Below are 21,615 nucleotides of genomic sequence, written 5' to 3'. Positions count from 1 at the left end.
TTTGAATATAAAGTATATGCATTTTTTTTTTGTCTATTCTGCTTTTCTTATCCTTTTTTTTTGTTTTATTTTTCCTTCTTAATTATTACTCCTTCTCCTCTGCTTCCTCTCTTTTTCATTTCCTCCTCCTACCTTTATTCCTTTCTCTGGCCTTCTCCTTATTCTTTGCCCTTCTCATCCTCCTCTTCTCCTCCTCCCCTCTTCGATGCAATCCGCGGCAGGGACTGAGGAGGCAATAATTAATTAGCGACGACTCGAGGAGGGAAATATTGTTTATTCGGTAAGTATTTTTTCTCGAATTCATCAATTTATGAGATTGAATTTACTAAATGCTTCTACTCAGTTCGAATATAAATAAATATATGAGGCTGGTAGTGATTTTTGTTCGTGAAATCCCAACAATTTGGGTTTTGTTTTCTTTTTTTATAAAGGATAAGTATTGCAAAACCATTAATATTTTTTGTTATTTATTACAAATTACATTCATTTATTCTTATCCCATTAATAAAAAGAGCAAGTCATGAAATCTTACCTATATGAATATGATTTCATCATTGAGTTTTACACAAATAATATTTTTATTACAAACTGCATCTGTTACCAAACAATATTTGTTCATCAGACTTATACTAAAAAAAAATATTTTTAATTAAATCAAATGTATTTAATTTTCATTTTTTACTCTCATTAAAATCTTTCTTTAGGCATTCATCCATCTCTCACTACTATTAATTAACTGTGTCACCTGAATAATCATCTATTTCCTTCTAACATATTCATACAATTTTAGACCCTTTTTTTCTCATTCTATCTTCTGCCAAAGTTATAACACTACAATCCGTCGTCGCAAGATGGCAAGTCTGCACGCTGTTGTTGTTGTTGTTGCTGCTGCTGCTGCTGCTTCTCTTCTTCTGATGGCTGCCTTTGATGGAGCTCTGGTTCATGCTGACTTCTATAACGACGTAGACTTTGTCTGGGGCTATCAGAACGCAGGAATCTGGAACGACGGAAATAGCCTTTCTCTCATGCTCGACAATGTCTCAGGTTTGCACCGACCGGTTGTTTCCGAGCTTAGCTATGTCGGGTTGCATTCGATCCTCACCCTCTCCTGCATTCATGTTCAGGTTGCGGGATGGTGACGAAGAATCAGTATCTCTTTGGAAGCATCGAAGTGCAGATCAAACTGGTGAAGGGGAACTCTGCTGGCACTGTAACAGCGTACTATGTGGGTTTTAGTGCAGAATGCTTGCAGGTTCTCGAGCTTTAGATTTGATTTCAGCTAATTTGCATTCCATGTTCCTTGCAGTTGTCTTCGACAGGGGATAAGCATGACGAGATAGACTTTGAGTTCCTCAGAAATGAGACCGGACAACCCTACATCATCCACACAAACATCTTCACGCAAGGCGTGGGGAACAGAGAGGAGCAGTTCTTGTTAGAATATGTGGCCTCTTTTATTGAATAAGATATATAATAGAATTGGTTCCGTTGCGATATTTTAGCCAAGACTAAGTCCACTACGGAACGATTCCTCGGAGATATCCTGGGAGGAAATCTATGAGATGAGCATCGTAGACCCTCTGCTCTCGCCTATTAAAGGACAGGAGGATCTCTAAGGGTGTTAGTGTGTTAGAGCGTTATAACGTCGCATCTCTCCGTTGAGGAATTCAGTTATTCTCCTCGACTCTCTCCCAAAACCCTCTCCCCAAAATCCATCAATCTGAGTGATCCTGTGAAAGGATAGGAAGAGAGGAGAAATGGTCTACTCTTCGCACTCCCTGCAGATTCCGCAGCGCGATCGGATTAAAGACGGAGCCTGCAGCAATCTTGGATCACGGTGCTGAGCAGATCAAACAAGATCTCTGAACGGATGGCATCAAAAGGTACGCATCGTATAATTTGATCTATGTATTGATTTCAATCCTGGCATATAGGTTAATTCCGCATTATTGACTTAGCATAATTACAGATTTTTATGCTTACAATTGGTATCAGAGCCCGGTTTTTTGAAATCATGCATTAGATCTGTCAATTAATTTACGATGCATAATTACCTTTGTCTTCCAAGAACTGCTAAGCAGTAATGGTCACCGTCGACCTCGCTGCAAATCTGCGGTTACGCCGAGTAGCGTGACGACATTACAGAACTCGTCCACGTGACGACATTACAGAACTCCGTCCTTGCGACGGCATCACGGAACTCCGTCCTTGCGACGGCATCACGGAACTCCGTCCTTGCGACGACATCACGGAACTCCGTCCTTGCGACGACATCACGGAACTTCGTCCTTGCGACGGCATCACGGAACTTCGTCCTTGCGACGGCATCACGGAACTTCGTCCGTGGGATGGCATCACAGAACTCCGTCCGTGGGACGGCATCACAGAACTCCGTCCGCGGGACGGCATCACAGAACTCCGTCCGCGGGACGGCATCACAGAACTCCGTCCGCGGGACGGCATCACAGAACCCCGGTCGCACACGGCCAGAATCCGTCCATGCGACGGACGGCCGCACGCAGGCAGATAGCCCAGGTGGCGGCCATGCGTGAGTTGGCCGTGCACAGGCGGCGGCCGCGTGCTGGCAGCTGCCACCCGCGGGCAGGAACCGCCGCAGCGGCAGCGGCCGCGCGTGAGCAGTAGCAGCCCCGCGGCGGCAGCGCCGTGGCGGCAGTCGCCGCGCACAGGCGGTCGCTGGCAGCCGCGCACAGGCGGTCGCTGGCAGCCGCGCACAGACGGTCGCTGGCAGCCGCGCACAGGCGGCAGCCCGCAGCCGCGCACAGGCGGCAGCCCGCAGCCGCGTACTGACGGCCAAGCCGCAGGCAGCAGTGGCAGCGCCGCTCGCGCAGGCGGCGGCAGCGATGGCAGATTAGGGTTTTGGCATATTTACGTTTTTATCCTCGAGGATAGGGTTTTTGAAATTTTACAGTTTTACCCTTTGCAAATATCGTAATTACATTTTATGTTCTGTCAACATATTTATGGTTTTGCCCTCGGATCTAATTTCTGCCAAATTACAGTTCTGCCATTCGCATATTTTCGATTTATATCCTATCAAATATTTTCGGTTTTTATCATTATGAAATTGAGAAATTTAGGTTATATTCTCAATTATAAAATTGATAAATATCATTTATTATAATTATGATTAATTTTAATCATGATTATATTTTTTGATTATTTGATTGGATTTAATTTTGATTAAAAAAAAAAGAACTATAAATTATGATTTATTTTATGGTTTTCTCATATGAATTATTCATTATATATGTGGTAAATAAAATTAAAATCTAATTATCGTTTTTGGAATTTTTATTTATTTATTCACATGTATATGTTTGAAATTATCATATGAGTTTTATTAAAGTTCAATAATTATTATGGTTATTTTATTATTGAACTGCTTTACATAAATATTCAATAATTATTATGGTTATTTATTATTGAACTTCTTAGCATTAAATTTCAATAATTATTATTGTTATTTATTATTGAATTGCTTTGTATTAAAGTTCAATAATTATTATGGTAATTAATTATTGAATTGCTTTATATTATTGTTCAATAATTATTATGGTTATTTATTATTGAATTGTTTTGTATTAATATTCAATAATTATTGTTCTTTATTATTGAACTGTTTTGCATTAGTATTCAATAATTATTATGATCATTTTATTATTGAATTGCTTAGCAAAAAATTAAATAAATTGATGAATATTATTTGTAATTCATTTTCCTAAGTTTTATCTGACTAGTAGCTGCCAAAGTGACCTAGGATGATAGACTTTTGTGATATGAATTACAATAAAAGCTTTATCATTTATAGGACATTTTTATTTTATATCATGACATTAGTCTTGAAGCCACCAAAGTGACCTGGACTAATGACTTATAAAATAATATTAAAGAATGAGTCCTAAATGATATTAAAGAAATAATATTCATAATGGCACATATAATTATGAGATTTAGATAATCCCAAAGGAGAATCTAATTCAAATAATTATGTGATGGGGTAGGATGATACTATTTTAGATATCCTTGTAGTTTAGGGTTGTATACCCAAAGGTAACAATACCTATTCCTCAAGGATGGTATGAGTCCTCCAAAATATTCTTGAGTGAACACTAGATATGTCAATATTTCACCCAAAGGGGTAATATAGATGATATCAATAGTTCATCAATTTTTGACAAACTCAAAGCATTAATGTTGTTATATATCTTTTGCAGTGGTACTTCCGCATATACACTCATATGCTTCAAGTGTCCCTGTACTTTCTGGATCAAATTATTCAGAATGGTTAGAGCATGTGCAATTCACACTGGGTGTATTAGATCTTGATCTAGCATTACTTGTTGAAAAGCCTACAGACTTGACTGATGAAAGTACTGCAGAACAAGTTAATGAAATGAAGGCTTGGGAAAGATCTGATAGGCTTAGTTTAATGTTCATAAGAATGACAATTGCAAATAATATAAAGACTTCATTACCGATTGCAACTAGCGCAAAGGAATATTTAAAGGTTATTGAAGACAGATTTAAATCTGCTGATAAGTCATTGGCTGGCACATTGATGAAAGAACTGACTACGGCTCAGTATGATGGTACTCGAGGAATTTAGGATCATATCCTCAATATGGCCGACAAAGCTGCAAAATTTAAAACATTAGGCATGAATGTTGATGAATCTTTCCTCGTGCAATTTATTCTTAATTCTCTTCCTTCTCAGTTTGGCCTATTCAAGATTCACTATAATACAAATAAGGATAAGTGGGACTTGAATGAGTTGACTAGCATGTGTGTTCAGGAAGAATTGAGATTAAGGCAGGAAAATTCATATAATGTTATGACGACTACTCAAGGAGGAGGTAATAAGAAAAGAAAGTTGAAGCATCATCCATTAAAGAGATTTGCTAAGTCTGGAAATGTTAAACAGACTAATGAAAAGAAAGCCTTTACTGTAAAGTGCTTCTTTTGTGGCAAGAAAGGACATGTGAAGAAGGATTGCATTAAACGCAAGACTTGGTTCGAAAAGAAAGGTATTAACTCGACCTTTGTATGTTTCGAATCAAACATTACAGAAGTTCCTTCTAACACTTGGTGGATAGATTCCGGTGCTTCAACTCATGTTACAAATAATATGCAGGGATTCCTTTCAATTCGGAAACCAAAAGAACATGAAAGATTCATTATTATGGGAAATCGTCTTAAAGCGAAAGTGATATCAATGGGAACTTATCGTCTACGCTTAGAGATGGGTTACTTGATGGATCTTGTTGACACATGTTATGTCCCTACAATTTCTAGAAATTTGATTTCTCTTTCTAGAATTGATGAGTTGGGATATTGTATTTCTTTTGGTAGTGGCAAACTCAGCATATTTTACGATTCAATAAAAGTTGGTTCTGGAATTCTGTGTGATGGTTTGTACAGAATTAATTTGGATCTTGAGTTTGCAAAGACACTAATGACCCTGCAATCAAATGTTGGATTGAAACGTAGTTTCAATAATGAAAGATCTTCCATATTGTGGCATAGACGATTGAGGCATATCTCTAAGGAAAGAATTGAAAGATTAGTGAAAGATAATATTTTGGAACATTTAGACTTCACTGATTTTGATATTTGTATAGATTGCATTAAGGGAAAGCAAACTAAACAAATAAAGAAAAATGCCACAAGAAGTAAAGAACTCCTTGAGATTATTCATACTGATATCTGCGGACCACTCCATATTCCTTGTTTTAGTGGAGAAAAATATTTCATCACATTTATAGATGATCTGTCCAGATATGGCAAAGTTTATCTAATACATGAAAAGTCTCAAGTCGTTGATACTCTTGAAGTATACATAAATGAGGTTGAGAGACAATTAGATAGAAAAGTTAAAATTGTCAGATCTGACAGAGGTGGTGAATTTTATGACAGATATGATGGATCTAGTCAGAATATTGGTCCTTTTGCTAGATTCCTAGAACAACGGGGTATTTGTGCTCAATATGCATTACCAGGTGTGCCACAGCAGAACGGTGTTGCTGAAAGGCGAAATCGTACTCTGATGGATATGGTTAGGAGCATGATGAGTTACTCCTCTGTACCTGAGTCGATGTGGGGTGAAGCTCTTAGGACAGCTATGTACATCTTGAACAGGGTTCCTAGCAAGTCAGTTTCATCGACTCCGTTTGAGTTATGGACTGGTAGGAAACCCAGTCTGAGACATCTACATATATGGGGGTGTCCTGCAGAGATAAGAGTATTCAATCCACATGAAAAGAAATTGGAGCCAAGAACTATTTCAGGATATTTTATTGGTTATCTAGAAAAATCCAAGGGATACAAATTTTATTGCCCTAATCATAGTATGAGAATAGTAGAATTTGGTAATGCAAAATTCCTAGAAAATGGCGAAATTAGTGGGAGTGAAAAATCTCGAAGGATTAATTTTGATATTGAGGAGATTCAGGTTAATTCTCCCATATCATCTCCTGTCCGAGAGATTGTTGTTCCTCAAATCAATGAGAGTATTGATGAGGGTGAACAACAAAATAACATCCAAGAACTCTCACATGATGTTGATGTCGCCGCTGATGATCTTGTAGAACAATCACAATTGGCAGATTTGAGAAGATCTCAAAGGAAAAGGAAACATGCCATTTCTGATGATTATGTTGTATATCTACAAGAATCAGATTATGATATAGGAATAAAAAGAGACCCCTTATCGTTTTCACAAGCCATAGAAAGTAACGATTCTGAAAAATGGTATGATGCAATGAAAGAAGAGTTAAAATCAATGGTACAGAATGATGTTTGGGATCTCATTGAATTGCCCAATGATTGTAAAAGAGTCGGTTGTAAATGGGTCTTTAAGACAAAACGCGATTCAACGGGCAATATCGAACGATATAAAGCCAGACTTGTGGCCAAAGGTTTTTCTCAGAAGGAAGGCATCGACTATAATGAGACTTTTTCTCCTGTTTCTAAAAAGGACTCATTGAGAATCGTTATGACATTAGTAGCTCATTATGATCTTGAGTTGCATCAGATGGATGTGAAAACGATATTTCTGAACGGGGATCTGGATGAGGAAATCTATATTGAACAACCTGAAGGATTCATAGAAAAGGGAAAAGAAAGTTGGGCTTGTAAACTTAAGAAATCCATTTATGGCCTTAAACAAGCTTCCAGACAATGGTATATAAAGTTTCATAATACCATTACTTCCTTCGGATTTAAGGAAAACACTGTTGATCAGTGTATATACCTGAAGGTAAGTGGGAGAAAGTTTATTATATTGGTCTTATATGTGGATGATATTTTACTTGCCAGTAGTGATCTTGGTTTATTGCACGAAACCAAGATATTTCTCAACAAGAACTTTAAGATGGTTGATATGAATGAGGCATCCTATGTCATTGGCATTGAGATATTCAGGGATAGATCTCAAGGATTATTAGGATTGTCTCAGAAAGGATATATTGATCGTATCTTGGAGAGATTTAATATGCAGCTTTGCTCAACCAATGATGTGCCTATTACTAAAGGTGAAAAATTCAGTCAAAACCAGTGCCCTAGAAATGACTTAGAAAAGAATCAAATGAAGAATATTCCTTATGGATGCGCAGTTGGAAGTCTACTATATGCTCAAACTTGTACAAGACCAGATATCAGTTTTGCAGTTGCAATGCTGGGAAGATATCAAAGCAACCCAGGAATGGAACATTGGAAAGTTGCAAAGAAAGTAATGAGATATCTACAAGGGACAAAAGATTATATGCTCACATACAGAAGATCTGATCAGCTTGAAGTAACTGGATATTCAGATGCTGATTTTGCAAATTGCCTCGACAGCAGGAAGTCCACTTCAGGATTTGTATTTATGTTAGCTGGTGGGGCAATCTCTTGGAAAAGTGCAAAGCAATCGCTTATTGCATCATCAACAATGGAAGCTGAATTTGTGGCATGCTTTGAGGCCACAAATCAAGCTTTATGGCTGCGAAATTTTATCTCAGGACTTGGTGTGGTCGACTCAATTGCTAAGCCACTGAAGATATTTTGTGATAACACGCAGCAGTTTTCTTCTCTAAGAATGGCAAGTACTCTAGTGGTTCCAAGCACATTGAGTTAAAGTACTTGGTGGTTAGAGAAAGAGTCCAGAAACAGCAAGTGTTAATTGAGAACTTGAGCACCACTATGATGATTGCTGATCCATTGACAAAAGCCTTACAGTACAAAATATTCAAAGAACATGTTCTTAGAATGGGGCTTGTGAGCAAGTCATAAAGGATATGGTGATGCATGTTTATGTGGATGCTATTATTGACATTTTACTTAATTAAAGTTATTTGTTTCTGCTATCCTGTTTACATTTATGTTTATGCATATTATGGTTGAATGTAATAACAGGATTGTCTTGACAAGACAAATTACAGGGGTCATTATGGACTATGTTAGGAAAGACTAACAATGTTGTGGTACATAGAAGGGAGTATGACATTGATGAAATACAACCGCTATGACTCGCATTGATAGTTGGACTTAATATAGTATTATTGTGATTATTGGACTTATTGGCTTATTTTTAAAACATGGCCATGTATAGAATGCTTTTCAAAATTTTTTGGAATCCAATTAGATAAAATTGTTTTCAAACAAATTTTGTTTTGTTTGTTTTGATTTTGTATCTCTTTTATATCTTATCAATTAATGGGCCAAGTGGGAGAATGTTAGAATATGTGGCCTCTTTTATTGAATAAGATATATAATAGAATTGGGTTCCGTTGCGATATTTTAGCCAAGACTAAGTCCACAAGTCCACTACGGCCTTGATGGGAGGAAATCTTCTGAGATCTCATCTCATCGTAGACCCGGACAATTTTAGCCAAGACTAAGTCCACTACGGAACGATTCCTCGGAGATATCCTTGATGGGAGGGGGAGGAAATCTTCTGAGATCTCATCTCATCGTAGACCCTCTGCTCTCGCCTATTAAAGGACATGATCTCTAAGGGTGTTAGTGTGTTAGAGCGTTATAACGTCGCATCTCTCCGTTGAGGAATTCAGTTATTCTCCTCGACTCTCTCCCAAAACCATCTCCCCAAAATCCATCAATCTGAGTGATCCTGTGAAAGGATAGGATCTAATGTCACTCGTTGTTGTAGGTGGTTTGTCGACGGGATTCCGATCAGAGTCTTCAGGAACTACGAGAGCTACGGAGTTCCATTTCCCAATCGGCAAGCGATGAGAGCCTACTCCAGCATCTGGGAGGCGGACGAGTGGGCAACAAGAGGTGGGCTGGTAAAGATCGACTGGAATTCTGCACCTTTCGTGGCCTACTACCAGGAACCTGCAGCTGAGAGCTTGTCCATGGTATGGGCCAAGCAGCAGCGGTGAGTGCTCTGCAGCTTCCCCGGCTAATTGGTGGACCTCGCCGGAGTACAGCACACTGACTTACCAAGAACAGGGACAGATGAAATGGGCGAGAGACAACTTCATGATCTACGATTACTGCAAAGATACAGAGAGGTTCGATGGAGCAATGCCCCCTGAATGCTCTCTTCCCAAGTATTAGCGGAGATGGACGAGCTCGAGTTGATGCTGAAAGTAACCGGTCGATGCTTATTTGAACAAACAAATGAAACGAATGGCTTCGATTCTTTTGTTATTCATACGAGAGCTGAAGAGTTACATCTGCATGAGATCTATCTTTTCCTTTCTTCCACTGTTTCATCATCTAGTGCTCGAGCGCATGTCGCTCTCGAGTGCTGTTGATGCTGTTCTATGTCAAAATTGTCATCTTTTTTTCCGGTCACACAAAGAAGAAAGTATTTTGTGTTCGTAGTTCCTCTTCTCTTTTCTAGCATTCCTCAACCAAACCTGCCTGAAACGGAAGATGGGATATTAGACCAAAAGTGTGAAGAATGATCAGGAATACTGCATCTTCATATCTGCAAAACGATTTAAATCTACTATTTGTTTGTGAGGATTTCAAATCATAGTAAATAGAACATTTCCACGATGATTACTCTTTTTTTATTTGGATCCTCTGTTGTGCTGCACATAACTATCCATAATACCTCGAAATTGTTTGTCGGGTACATCTGAGCTCAGTGTCTCCAGCCTCAGAAATGCACAACTCTCTCAGACCCCAAGAACAAGCGAAAGAGTTCATGGACCTGTTCTAACTTGGGTGTCATATCGAAGACTTTCTTGTTCTTCAAACCAAATGAAAACAGCCAGCTAAAGAATATGAATACATCAATCATGGCTAAAGCCTATAAATACTGGTGCATCAGCTTCTTCCTTGCAGAGCGCAGAGGCACAGAGGATGGCGAGTTTGTGTGTTCTTGTTCTTATGGTTGCCTTCGGCGGCGGTCTGGTTCGTGCTGACTTCCACAAAGATGTAGAGTTTGTCTGGGGTTATCAGAAAGCAGGAATTTGGAACAATGGTGATGGCCTTTCGCTCATGCTCCACAAGGTCTCAGGTTTGAATCAGTTGCTGCTTAGCTTTGGCTGTTCTGCAGAGAACAATCTTACACCTTTGGCCCGTTCTCCATTCTGTAAAAGCCCTGAAACGCCAACCTATCATCACTTATCTTGGCTTTCGATCCGCCCATCTTATCTTACACCCTTGGAAACGCCAACCCATGGTTATCGGAATCGGATTGGACCGGACGGGCTATTTCATGCCGAAGAATTGTCGACCGGTCTAGAAATCGGTCCGATTCTTCCGTGGTATCCAAATTGGACCGGCAAATCCGACCGATGGTTTAGTGAACCATGAGAATCGATCAAATTAGATATTTTAGTTAACTAAGATCCGATCGATCGATCCATCCAATAAGAAGAAGCGAAACTACTTTAGTTGGCACGAGGAAGTCGTGTTTGTGGAGCAACTGACACGAGGAACTCGCGTTCGACACAGAAGCCCTTTCTCTGTGTCGGACTCGCGGATTACCCACGGCGGTGGTCGTATCGAACCCGTCTCTCTTCTCCGTTTCTCTTTCCCTCTTCCAAAACACCTGCTCGATTCGAGCCAGACGTTCTCTTCTCCGCCGATCCTTTCGTCCTTGTGGACTTCCGTCGGATCGGTAATATTCTTCTTCCTTTGGAATACCGGTTGGTTAGGGTTTCTTTTGAGGATTTTCTGTAACATTTGTTGAATTCGTTTCTTCCAAAGGTTGTGTTCTTGATCGGAGCTGCGATCCGTCGGATTAGGTGTTCCGGTGGTCGACTTCTGCTGTGAATCTGGAATTTTGGAATACAGGAAGCTGGTTGCTGGTCGATTCGAGTGCTTTTTATTGTTGTTATCTGGATTTCGTGGGTGTAATTGATTGGGATTCGCCGTAAGATCTTAATTTGTGAATATGGATCAAAGCCGGAGAGCTGTGGAAGCGTATTGGAGAACTCGCATGGTTGATGGGGTGACCTCGGACGAAGATAAGGTCGCTCCAGTATACAAGTTGGAGGAGGTTTGTGAGCTTCTGCGAAGTTCGCCTGCGGGCATTGTGAAGGAGGTCTCTGACTACGTTCTCAAACGGCTGGATCACAAGAGCCCAGTAGTGAAGCAAAAGGTATTAGATTATAGACATTTTGTTTTACTTTAGCAATTTTTTTTTTTTTCTGTACGTCAACAATGTCTGTATCTTCGATGTTTATTTTACAAAGCATGATGCGATGAGACAACGTTTTTTTTCCCTTTTGTTTTTTTTTCTCTGTGAAACAAACATATCGCGACAAGTTTCTTTTCTTTCTCTGCCTCTTTTTTTTGCGTCTGGATTCTTCATGCAGACGGTGTACAGATTTTATAAACGAAGGATTATGGTTTTTTCTTTTTATTTTGTCACCGCCACATAACATAGTGCTTCCTATATATCGCACCTGTAACAGAACCATATGTTGGGAAATAAGTACTTGTGTATATTTGTCTAAAGCGTTCTATCAAACAGATGGGACTGCAGTCTATATGCCGATGTACAGAATTTATACTGTTGCATTGAACAATTGATCCTTGTTTTCTCTTTCCCAAGGCTCTTCGGCTGATCAAGTATGCTGTGGGAAAATCTGGAAATGAGTTCAAGAGGGAAATGCAGAGGCACTCGGTAGCAATGCGTCAGCTGTTCCATTATAAAGGTCAATTAGATCCGCTGAAAGGAGATGCTCTTAACCAGGCTGTCCGTGACACTGCTCATGAGGGAATTGCTGCCATCTTCGTTTCTGAGGACAACAAGGGAGTAACTCCTGTGCAAGGCCTCAATAAGCGCATTGAAGGCTTTGGAAATACAAATTTTGAGGTTCCATCTGGAGAGAAAAGATCGTTTCTCAGTGAAGTGGTTGATCTTGGCAGTGCCTCCATCAAGCAGGGACTTAGCACCATTGCTGCTGCTCATTCTTCAAGGAAAAATGATACTGGCAGTTATAAGAGCCCTAACCTCAGAAGGTCTTTAACAACAGAAGTAGATGGTCGTAGTGAATATGGAGGAAATGAACATCAGAGAGAAAGTTGGGAAGTTTCTGATATCTCAAAAAGAAACTCCGGAACATGGAGCCCTGGTTCGAGAGTGAGCGAAACCACTTCTGTGGCAAATGAGGACACAAGTTCAAGTAATGCAGAGGTAAAAACTCGTGAGGGAAGGCTTCTGGAGACAATTGTTACATCTGGAGGTGTACGTCTACAACCAACTCGTGATGCATTGCAGGCTTTTCTTGCAGAGGCTGCAAGGTTGGATGGAGTGGCCATAAGTCGTGCCCTGGAGATAAAACTCCAATCACATTTGTGGCAGGTAAGCTGACTGACCAATCACTCTTTTGATCTGCTCATTAATTTCTCATGGAAATGTTTAGTTAATTTTTAGATGTTTGTACAGAATATTATGCACAACTGCACTTATGAAACATCCTTTTTTGTATCGAATTACAAGTTTTTTCTGTATATTGGTGAAAAACTCATCTCCAAAAAAATAGTGGAATCTTTAGATGGCATGTTCCAATGACTACAAATGGAACAGTATTAAATATTAAGCGTTTATAATTTCTTGCACTACCATGTAACAAAAAGTGATGATGGGATATACCCTATATTTCATGTGTTTGTTGTTTGACTTTGATGCAGATCATCTGAGTGCTAAGTTGATAACTTATGTGGATCTCAATTTTTGTTAGTATACAATTTTTGTTTTATGTGGATCTCACATTTCCTATGAGCAATTTACAAGTTGGTGGATTATATGGAGTTATATTAATGTCATTTTTTGTTTTATTTGGCCCACTAATTTTAACTCCATGTTTTCCACTACTTTTTTATTTCCTAGTTTCTTTTCTATCTTAGTATGACAACATATATTGGAGGCTTGGAAGCTAATTTTTCTCGTCAAGGCAGTCTCATTTTTGGTAAATAGGTTGAACAGATGTAAACACTTTGCCTGGTAATGCTTGATGTTAGACAGGACATGGATTTTGTTAGTGGGTAGTATATAGTTTAATCCAACATTTTATTTGGATAACTATTTGAAGTGAAACCAAATAATTTACTTTGGATAAAAATCTTCGTTAAACTTTGTTAATATTGTAAAGTTTACATGGTGTTTTCAGGTCAGGATGAAGGCTATGTGTGTCTTGGAGTCAATCTTAAGGAAAAAAGATGATGAGCACTTCTTTAAGATAGTGTCTTATTTTACTGAAAACAAGGATTCTGTGGTCAAATGTTCAGAGTTACCACAAGCTTCTTTGAGGGAGAAGGCAATAAAGGTACTCTATGTTCAAATGAATTTGTTGCCTAGAATATTGGAATGACTTTGTTAACATTCAAAAGTATATTCTCATATTGCTAATTGCACTTGTAAGCTGGGTATATGTTATGATCCCTCATGAATGGGTGCTTGCATTCTGTTCCACAATCAGATGAGTACTTTTTTATTAAAAATTTGGAGATAGAGAGCCATGAACAACTTATTGGAAAATTATGTATAGCAGAAAGGTTTCTTTCAAATACCTATGAGTTTCATCCTTGGTTTGTGTCATTTACTTGTTGTATGCTGTTCCCTATTCAGAATCATAAGTGGCTTGGACTTGTTTATAATCCGACTTCAGGAATTTTAAGTAGTTCAATATCTATACTACAGTGTTTTAACAAAAATCAGATGCTTCCTTAAAGTGTGTGCTACCTGAACCCTCCTAGCAGGCCCCTCTAACATCCTCTCGTTTTTATCTTCTCTGTTCTCATCATCTCTCTCGGTGATGTCCTCTTTCATTCTTGTTGTTCTTGCCCTCTCTCGATTTCACTCTCGTCTTTCTCATCACTGCTGTCTTTATTTTTTTTGCCATCATCTTTTTTGTAGTTGTTTCCTTTCAAAATCATTCTTTTTTCTTCTCGTATTACCTAAAGCCATGTACTAATGCCCTATATTTTTGTCAACGAACACATTAGAGTTGCAAATTTTATCTTTTGGTCATCAAGTTTCATGAATTCAATTTATAAGAAAGAGACATTTGACAAATATATTTTTGTTGTTTTTATTATAAAAAATGTCATATATATTTGTGTATAATTATTTTTTGATTTTTTTAATCAAACTTGTGGTCCGATCTTTTGACTCATTGGTCCAACTATTGAACTAGTGACCTGCAGATTTTTGATTGCTATGGTAATAGCTCATGAATCACTAATTTCATTAATCTTTCTTATTATTGATCCCTGCCTAGTTGGCATCTCAGTTATATATTCATTTCTTAAGTAGCTTTCATCGTATCCTGTGCATAGGGATTCTGACATAGTAGTTTCTAAAAAAATATAGAATTTGCTGATAAGTACATCTCGCCTACCACATTAGTGTTCCACCATGAACAAGCAAATTTCAATTATCTGGTGCATTTCTGTTGCAAATGTTATCTGCATTATTACATCCTCCATGTGTGATGTCGTTGTGACCTGCATGGATTAGGTAAAGGATCACACACCTTTACTAAGATTCGATTACCATATTTGTTGAAAAATCACTCTTTATGAAATGAGTTTAAGATTGTCCAAGTATGTTAGTGCCAAATGTAAATCATTCATAGAAAAAAATTATGTATAATTCTTTTTCATCGCATGCCTTTTCCTTTTTCCTTTGTCACGAGCAAAATGGGTTGAGCTGTTGAGGTAAAATTCCCCTGACCTCCATAAATCAAAGTTATATTTTTAAGTCATGTTCCAGAATAGTACTAACAGCAACTGATGCTGAGTTAGTATAATGATTTTAGAGAAAGAGAAAGAATGATAGCTTGTCATTTTTCGAACCTGTGCTTAAGCAATGATCAATTTTTTTATTCTTGATCTGATAACAAAACAAGAACTTTTTTGATGATAACTGTTAAGTTTGATGAGATTGGAGATTACAATACCAAGTCTACAGTTTTCCATTGCTTTCATTTTTCTCCTTTTTTCCTTCTTCTTGTTGTGGTGGTGGTGTTGGTTGCTTGGGCATAGATGAGATATTTGATGACTCATATTCATATGCTCTGATATGAAAAGTTTTGAAAAAAAATACAATATTCTGAGAGTGATATTAAATACATAGCATCATTATACAATACAGTTTGTTTGTATTGCACATTTCTTCTCGAGCCAGTTTTCTATTCTGACTGTAGATTCCCTCTCTTTTGTTTAGGTTTTAAGTCTTCTTGATGGTGAGCAAACTCCCGGATTAAGAGGAGAGCCATCCAATGGGAAAGTTAAACCTGCCCCTGTCGTTCAAATGCCTGACTTAATTGATACTGGTGAGCTTGATGATTATGGCAGTCAAGATTCCATGGAGAAGCAGCATGAACAATGTGCAGCAAAGTTGAAGCCATCTGATTCTTTGGTTGATGATCTATTTGAAAGTGATTCTATTGCTGATTTAAGTACCACCGACAATCAATATCAAAACGATCCATTTGCAGATGTATCCTTCCATGTGACTGGGGATAAGGAGCAGAATGACCTTTTCTCTGGATTGACAGTTGATGATAAGAAGTCAGATATTGCTCTTAATTTTCCTGAAATTAAGAATCCTGACTTGTTGGATATTTTTGGTGCAAATTCTGAGCAGCTCGAAGAGGAAGCAGGAAAGGGTAGAAGCAATGTACAAAATTTGATGGCGGGGTTGACTCTCGGCGGCATGATTCAAGAAAATGAACAACCTGGATTTCTGCCCAATAGCAGTCAACCGGGCCAGATGCCTACAAATGGAGCCATGAACGTTAATTTGGATTTGAACGCCATGTATCCGCAGGTTCCTATGCAGTATGGAATATCTCCAAACATCATGTTCAATCAAGGTTTTGCTAGCCAGTCAATGAATTATGGCACAATGGGTGCATTTATTGCTCAACAGCAGCTTTTATTGCAAAACCTTGGAAGTCTCAACTCTGGATTTGGACATACTACTGGAAATGCCGTGGAGGGAAGTAATTCTTTTTCATTTCCTGATATCTTTCAACTTTCGAATAATCCAGTGCAAAGCCATGCTTCAGTTGTGAAAAGCCCAAAGGCAGAGACTAAAGCTTTTGATTTTATATCGGTAATGATTCTTCCTCCGCATAAATGTTTAGTTATTCCACTTTGATATCTTTTAATTCTCGAACTTGCTTGAAAATACTTTCTGTTCTAGTTTAATACATGCAGGCACAAAGAGACATCTAGTTATGTTTGTTCTTGACATATAATGTGTAAAAATTCTGGTGAATACCCAACTGTTTATTAGTATCATTATCTTTTTTCTTTAGTTACACGTGCATAAAAATGGTCTTTTTGCATCAGCAAAATCACCCACAGCACAGATTAGGACAATTTTCATCAGAATGCAACTCAAAATGAGCTAGCTTCCTGGATCCCTGCTAGTGCAATTACCTTTGCTGTCTGAAATCTGAATCCATCATATCAGATGCCAAGGAGCACAGGGATTTAGTTATTTTTTGATGAATTAATAAATGTCCTTGGTAAATATTTCAAAAAGGTTATTGTTTTGCCTGTTAACCATAGCTTATAATTAATTCGAGTTTAGTAGGTCATGCAACGGTAAGTTAATGCACACCGCCAGTCTTCTTTCAAGGACTGGTGCATGCGGACAACATCACATTGTAAGTCTGGTCTTGAAGCCTTGGTTGCCTATTGTTGAGTTAAAATTGAGGTTTGTTTGCTTCTTGTGGCAGGATCACGTTGCTGCAGCCCGAGGTTCAAAAAGGGTCACTTGATTCTGTCGTTGACCCGTGGAAGCTGGGAGAATCCTCGACTCAAGAGATCAGTGCGTCAAGTCATTCTTTTGCAATAATATTTCTCCATGCCTCGAGCCACATGAGTTTCATCCTTTTGTCCCCTTTCCTATTGTATTGCAGCACAGCCGGAAACATGCTTAGTTGTAGCTCTTGGATGCTGGGTTTCGTTTCCTGTTCTACTTGGTGTTAATTCTCTCTCTTCAATAAGTTGCGGCTGGGGCTTAAATGAACTAATGCAGAGAATAATCTTAAATGGAATAAAATGTTCAGAATTCTCCCTTGAAGCCTTTTTCATATGGAGCAGTATCATTAGTTAGTGTTGCTAGTTTTTGCAGGAAAATGTTTTTGTGTCTCCTAATTGAAAAAGTTTACATTGCTTGTGACTTGGTTCTTGATATTATTGATAATGCAAGTGGTGGTTTATATATCATCAGATATTAATCCATGAATACAACTGAGTTCGCAACGAAGAGGGATCCTTTATCAGTTGGAACGTGGTAGATTTCTATTTGTTCACTTTCTTCATAACAAAACAATGGGTGGAATTTTCTCAAGTTTTTTGTTTTTGTATTCCCTTTTTTTAATGCTCCTTTTTGTTTGTTCACTTTCTTCACTTGTTTTTAATGATGAAAAAGTGAAGGTTACTTTTTTTTTTTTTTTTTCATTTTTTTCATTTAGATCTTTTTTTTTCGCATTTAGATCAAATGTTTATCGATTAATATCAATTAATGATATTAAAAAATATTTAAATTCGAAAAAATAAATTAAAAGGATGTGGATCCAAGAAAATTCCTAACCATTGAAGTGTTTTCTTATGCAAATCTAATGTTAATTTTTATCATAATATATAGTTAATTACATATTATCTAAAAATTACATTGAAAGTGAAATATTTAATTACGTTCAGTTTAATAAAACGGTCTTTCTTTTACTTATATGAAAAAGTAAACATAGGATTAAATATTTCAAAGTACAGAAATAGAAATGCTAAGGATAGTTAATCACATAAATAATCTATAATTAGACCTAATACACATTTGGTCACTTCACTCCCAACTTCCCACGGATGAACGGCACCTACTCTTCCACGTGTCTCCCTGCGTCGAAGTCTATCATCACCTGGTTCAGCTTCTTGTTCTGGATCCGCTGCTGCGTCGCCCTCAACCCGTCACTGCCAAGTAATTAATACGCCCGTCTATTAATTATCATATCAAACATTATAAATAAGTAAATAAAATAAAAAGAAAAAGAAATTTAACCTCGAGGCGGGTTGGGCTGCGTCGTGGGACAGCAGCCGCTCCAGCTTAACGGCGTCATGGGGATGGCAGACGGCGCCGTTGAAGCAGAGGTAACGCCCGTAAGCTGACGGGGTCTCGTACACGGCGACGTGGGCGTCGACGAGGAAATCCACGTCCACCGTCACCAACACGCCGTCTTCGTACATCTGCGCCGCGCCCTTCATGTAGGGGTCGGCGACGGAGAGGTCCGCGGCCACGAGGAGAAGGCCGGCGTTGACGCAGACCATGTCCACCCCTCGGTCCATCGCTAGCCCCCACGCCGTCTTCTCCGCTAACGTCTTCGCCAGCGCGTGCCAAAGCTGCATGCCATCAACCGCAGGATTTCGATGAGGCATAAACGGTGAAGACAGCGTGCAGTCGACGATTCGAATGACATTATTGGATGGATAGGTACATCGAAGTAGAATTTAACGGGATGATTATTAGCTCGCGGGTGCACGAACCATCGCCATCCATTCAACCCACATTCCCTGCCGTCTCACCTACCAAAGCTGGGGCTTACAATTGCGCAACGACTGGGTCCGTCCATCGGCTGCCATGGGTGGATTCACCTCTTTGCTCCACCATGGTTAGGCAACTGCAACAATGCTTTCTTGATGAACAAATTGATTGGAGCAGCCAGCAGTTGCACCATTTCATTTTCTTGGGTTCCGAGGTTGACAAAGGCCCTTTGGTAAACTAAGTGGATTGGTCAAGGTGAACTGATTTCCACCATTCTGTCACCAGAATTCTTGGGCTGCTTAACATTTGCCTATAGTATTATTATTACCTTGTATTTCCTGCAGAAGTTGGGTTCACTCCATTCCCTCTCATCGAAGTCTGCAGCCGCCTTACGGTTCTCTTTCCATACCACGGCGGTCACCGAGGAAGTGAAGACCGCTCTCTCCATGGTTTCCACTTGAGCGCATGCTTCGAGCACATTGTGTGCGGATCTCACCTCCACTTCAACCAGGAATTCCTGCAGCATGCATGTACCACAGATTTAGTCCCGAACAAGCAAGTCCATGTTTCCACGATCCTAAAGGATTAATATTAGCTACGTTCCTAAGTCTGCCGGATGTTGTTCATAGCCGGGGATTTTGCGTAACCCCGCACAGATGGATTAATGTGAAGCCGTTCTGTGGTCACAGTAATATGTGTTCGAATAGAATTGCCACTAAACAGCTGGTGCTCATGACAACCACCGTACGGTTCGATGGCTGCAGGGACATGAAGAAAGCCAGCATCTCGATTCCACGCTTAACCACTTACGTCGTAGGACTGATCCTGAGGAGGCTCAAACGTGTAGAAAAGCCCGGCGCAGCCCTTCATGGCGTCGACGATGCTTTGGTAGTCGAAGGGGTCCGCATGGAACAGCTTAAGCCGCCGGTTCTCGCCGAAGAGCCTCCTCAAGCTGCCACTCGATTCACCTGCGACAGCAGCCATCAGAGAAACCCAATCAGCATCCAAAATCTCCGACTCACCGCAGGACGAGACCGGATAAAGAGAACCGAAACCACGGCCGTAGGTGGCGGCATGAACAACGTATCCTCTTCGTAGGAGCCTCTCAACGAGCGAAACGCCGAGCCGGCACGACGCGTCCATGACGCAGACGGTGTTCCGATCACGGTGAACGAAAGCCGGCGCCATGAGCAAGAATTCTAGGCCAGTGGAAACACTGTCGCAGGAGAGGAGGAAGGTCTGGGAGAAGGTCGAGGGAGGGAGCTTTGTGTTTAAAGGAAGATGAGGGAGGGGGGGGGGGGGGGGTAGTTGCCATTAGCTGTGAGGTAGGCACACTGAGAAGGGAAGACGGAGGCGAGGTTGGTAGGAAAATGTGGCTTCGTAGTTTCCATGGAGAGAGACTCGAGTCGATGATGTGAATAGCATCACTGATTGCTATCGGCATGTGGCTCAATACAATTGACTCTTCTTTACCTATCTTTTCCAATCGATTTAAGTGTGCCATAACAGATTCATCGCCTGTGCTTTAAGTCTTATAAGATGAACCTAAAGTACTATTGCGCTCGATTGAGGAGGGCCATTATATGCAGTGATTTATGATGAAAATGATTTCTGATAAAAATAATAGAAGATAAGAACAATTATTAAAGAAGCTTTATTGAAGAAGTGAAAATGCTTCAATACATTAACATGTTTCCTGTCCTATTTATACAGATTACGAGGAAGGATTTTCCTTGACAGAATAAAAGATTTTCCTCAACAGAATAGAATTTTTCTCAACAAAACCTTAATATTAAAAGATCAATTAATAATATATCATAATTAAAGATATCAATTATATCTATAAATATAGCTTCTTATTAAAAGATGATGAGATATTTTATATTATTGATATAAATAAATAGGGATGGATTGAGATTTTAGGCCTAATAACAGATGGATTATTATTTTTATTTAAATTAATCAGAGTGAATTTTGACTTAATCGATTATGATTCAATTAATAAATTTTTAGTTTAATTGAATCAAATAAAATATTTTTTGATTGATAACAATTCTTACCCATGGCCCCACACATTACATGCGCTCAATCCTCGCAAGTCATGATGAATGTTTGACTTGGATGTTGTTGATGTGCTGCTACTATTAGCATTGAGAATATTAAAGAATTTTTCTCTTAATTCTATAGATCAACTAGAGAAAATAAATAAATAAAAATCCTACATTTATCAGAGAACAACACCCTCTCAGACAGACTTTTCGAGTGTTGAGAGAATACGCCACCTTCTCTCATGGAGTATCTATCAGCACAGCACAAGCTTACACATAATAAGTCTTCCTTATCCGTGTAGGATTGATTACTCTTATTCCACTGCTGGCTCAAAGGAGATTAATCTCACGTCCCTTTCCTCGATGTATCTTCCCCTAATCAATGCCTTGACTTCTTCATGTTGTCCGCTTAGCTATTGTTTTTATACACCCTCAATCGTGGAAGCTTCAAACAAAGGAAAAGAGGACAGCTCTGATCGGACGCAGAAGGCCCACAGGAAACATACACAGCCTCTCCGGAGCGTTTCCTTGACATCCTCTTTCTGTGGGACGTGACACGGCAACAACAACTTCAATGATGACAGCAGT

At 39.2% G+C, this 21,615-nt stretch overlaps 3 protein-coding genes across 7 annotated transcripts; 2 read left to right on the top strand and 1 right to left on the bottom strand.

Annotated features, from left to right (window-relative positions):
• Positions 1 to 851: 851 nt before the first annotated feature.
• LOC135633827 (xyloglucan endotransglucosylase/hydrolase protein 15-like) lies at positions 852 to 9,398 on the top strand. The gene is made up of 4 exons (XM_065143764.1): positions 852 to 1,044; positions 1,125 to 1,252; positions 1,307 to 1,434; positions 9,167 to 9,398. The coding sequence occupies exons 1-4, from the start codon at positions 852 to 854 to the stop codon at positions 9,396 to 9,398; spliced, it is 681 nt and encodes a 226-aa protein (XP_064999836.1).
• A 1,485-nt stretch (positions 9,399 to 10,883) lies between these two features.
• Positions 10,884 to 17,524, top strand: LOC135633841 (protein MODIFIED TRANSPORT TO THE VACUOLE 1-like). 2 transcript variants are annotated; one of them, XR_010495168.1, is made up of 7 exons: positions 10,884 to 11,095; positions 11,185 to 11,578; positions 12,035 to 12,787; positions 13,596 to 13,751; positions 15,653 to 16,546; positions 17,178 to 17,269; positions 17,361 to 17,524. XR_010495168.1 is itself a non-coding variant. In XM_065143784.1 (6 exons), the coding sequence occupies exons 2-6, from the start codon at positions 11,372 to 11,374 to the stop codon at positions 17,217 to 17,219; spliced, it is 2,052 nt and encodes a 683-aa protein (XP_064999856.1). In that variant the 5' UTR covers positions 10,884 to 11,095; positions 11,185 to 11,371; the 3' UTR covers positions 17,220 to 17,524. The 2 variants fall into 2 exon arrangements, 1 of the variants encoding a protein (XP_064999856.1); XM_065143784.1 differs by having other exon boundaries at positions 17,178 to 17,524.
• A 623-nt stretch (positions 17,525 to 18,147) lies between these two features.
• On the bottom strand, positions 18,148 to 20,272 carry LOC135581595 (cinnamoyl-CoA reductase-like SNL6). 4 transcript variants are annotated; one of them, XM_065142498.1, is made up of 5 exons: positions 20,029 to 20,272; positions 19,790 to 19,947; positions 19,308 to 19,496; positions 18,500 to 18,837; positions 18,148 to 18,411 (listed from the first exon to the last, which is right to left on the bottom strand). In XM_065142498.1, exons 1-5 carry the CDS (start codon positions 20,165 to 20,167, stop codon positions 18,318 to 18,320), a joined length of 918 nt encoding a protein of 305 aa, XP_064998570.1. In that variant the 5' UTR covers positions 20,168 to 20,272; the 3' UTR covers positions 18,148 to 18,317. The 4 variants fall into 4 exon arrangements, with proteins under 4 accessions (XP_064998570.1, XP_064998572.1, XP_064998573.1 ...); XM_065142500.1 differs by having other exon boundaries at positions 20,035 to 20,272; XM_065142501.1 differs by having other exon boundaries at positions 20,038 to 20,272.
• Between the last annotated feature and the right edge of the window lie 1,343 nt (positions 20,273 to 21,615).

The sequence above is a fragment of the Musa acuminata genome, chromosome BXJ3-3 (assembly GCF_036884655.1).
Source record: "Musa acuminata AAA Group cultivar baxijiao chromosome BXJ3-3, Cavendish_Baxijiao_AAA, whole genome shotgun sequence".
Taxonomy (NCBI): Eukaryota; Viridiplantae; Streptophyta; class Magnoliopsida; order Zingiberales; family Musaceae; genus Musa; species Musa acuminata.
This window is presented reverse-complemented; position numbering and strand designations above follow the sequence as displayed.

Bases quoted from the DNA above. Each gene is read 5' to 3' on its own strand.
- LOC135633827 (XM_065143764.1), top strand. From the start codon at position 852: ATGGCAAGTCTGCACGCTGTTGTTGTTGTTGTTGCTGCTGCTGCTGCT. The intron at 1,253-1,306 runs GTTCTCGAGCTT...TGTTCCTTGCAG, and splicing joins TTAGTGCAGAATGCTTGCAG to TTGTCTTCGACAGGGGATAA. The intron at 1,435-9,166 runs GTTAGAATATGT...TCGTTGTTGTAG, and splicing joins AACAGAGAGGAGCAGTTCTT to GTGGTTTGTCGACGGGATTC.
- LOC135633841 (XM_065143784.1), top strand. From the start codon at position 11,372: ATGGATCAAAGCCGGAGAGCTGTGGAAGCGTATTGGAGAACTCGCATG. The intron at 12,788-13,595 runs GTAAGCTGACTG...TGGTGTTTTCAG, and splicing joins TCCAATCACATTTGTGGCAG to GTCAGGATGAAGGCTATGTG. The intron at 13,752-15,652 runs GTACTCTATGTT...TCTTTTGTTTAG, and splicing joins TGAGGGAGAAGGCAATAAAG to GTTTTAAGTCTTCTTGATGG.
- LOC135581595 (XM_065142497.1), bottom strand. From the start codon at position 20,167: ATGGCGCCGGCTTTCGTTCACCGTGATCGGAACACCGTCTGCGTCATG. The intron at 19,497-19,789 runs GTAAGTGGTTAA...TGCATGCTGCAG, and splicing joins CTCAGGATCAGTCCTACGAC to GAATTCCTGGTTGAAGTGGA. The intron at 18,838-19,307 runs GTAATAATAATA...GATGGCATGCAG, and splicing joins ACTTCTGCAGGAAATACAAG to CTTTGGCACGCGCTGGCGAA.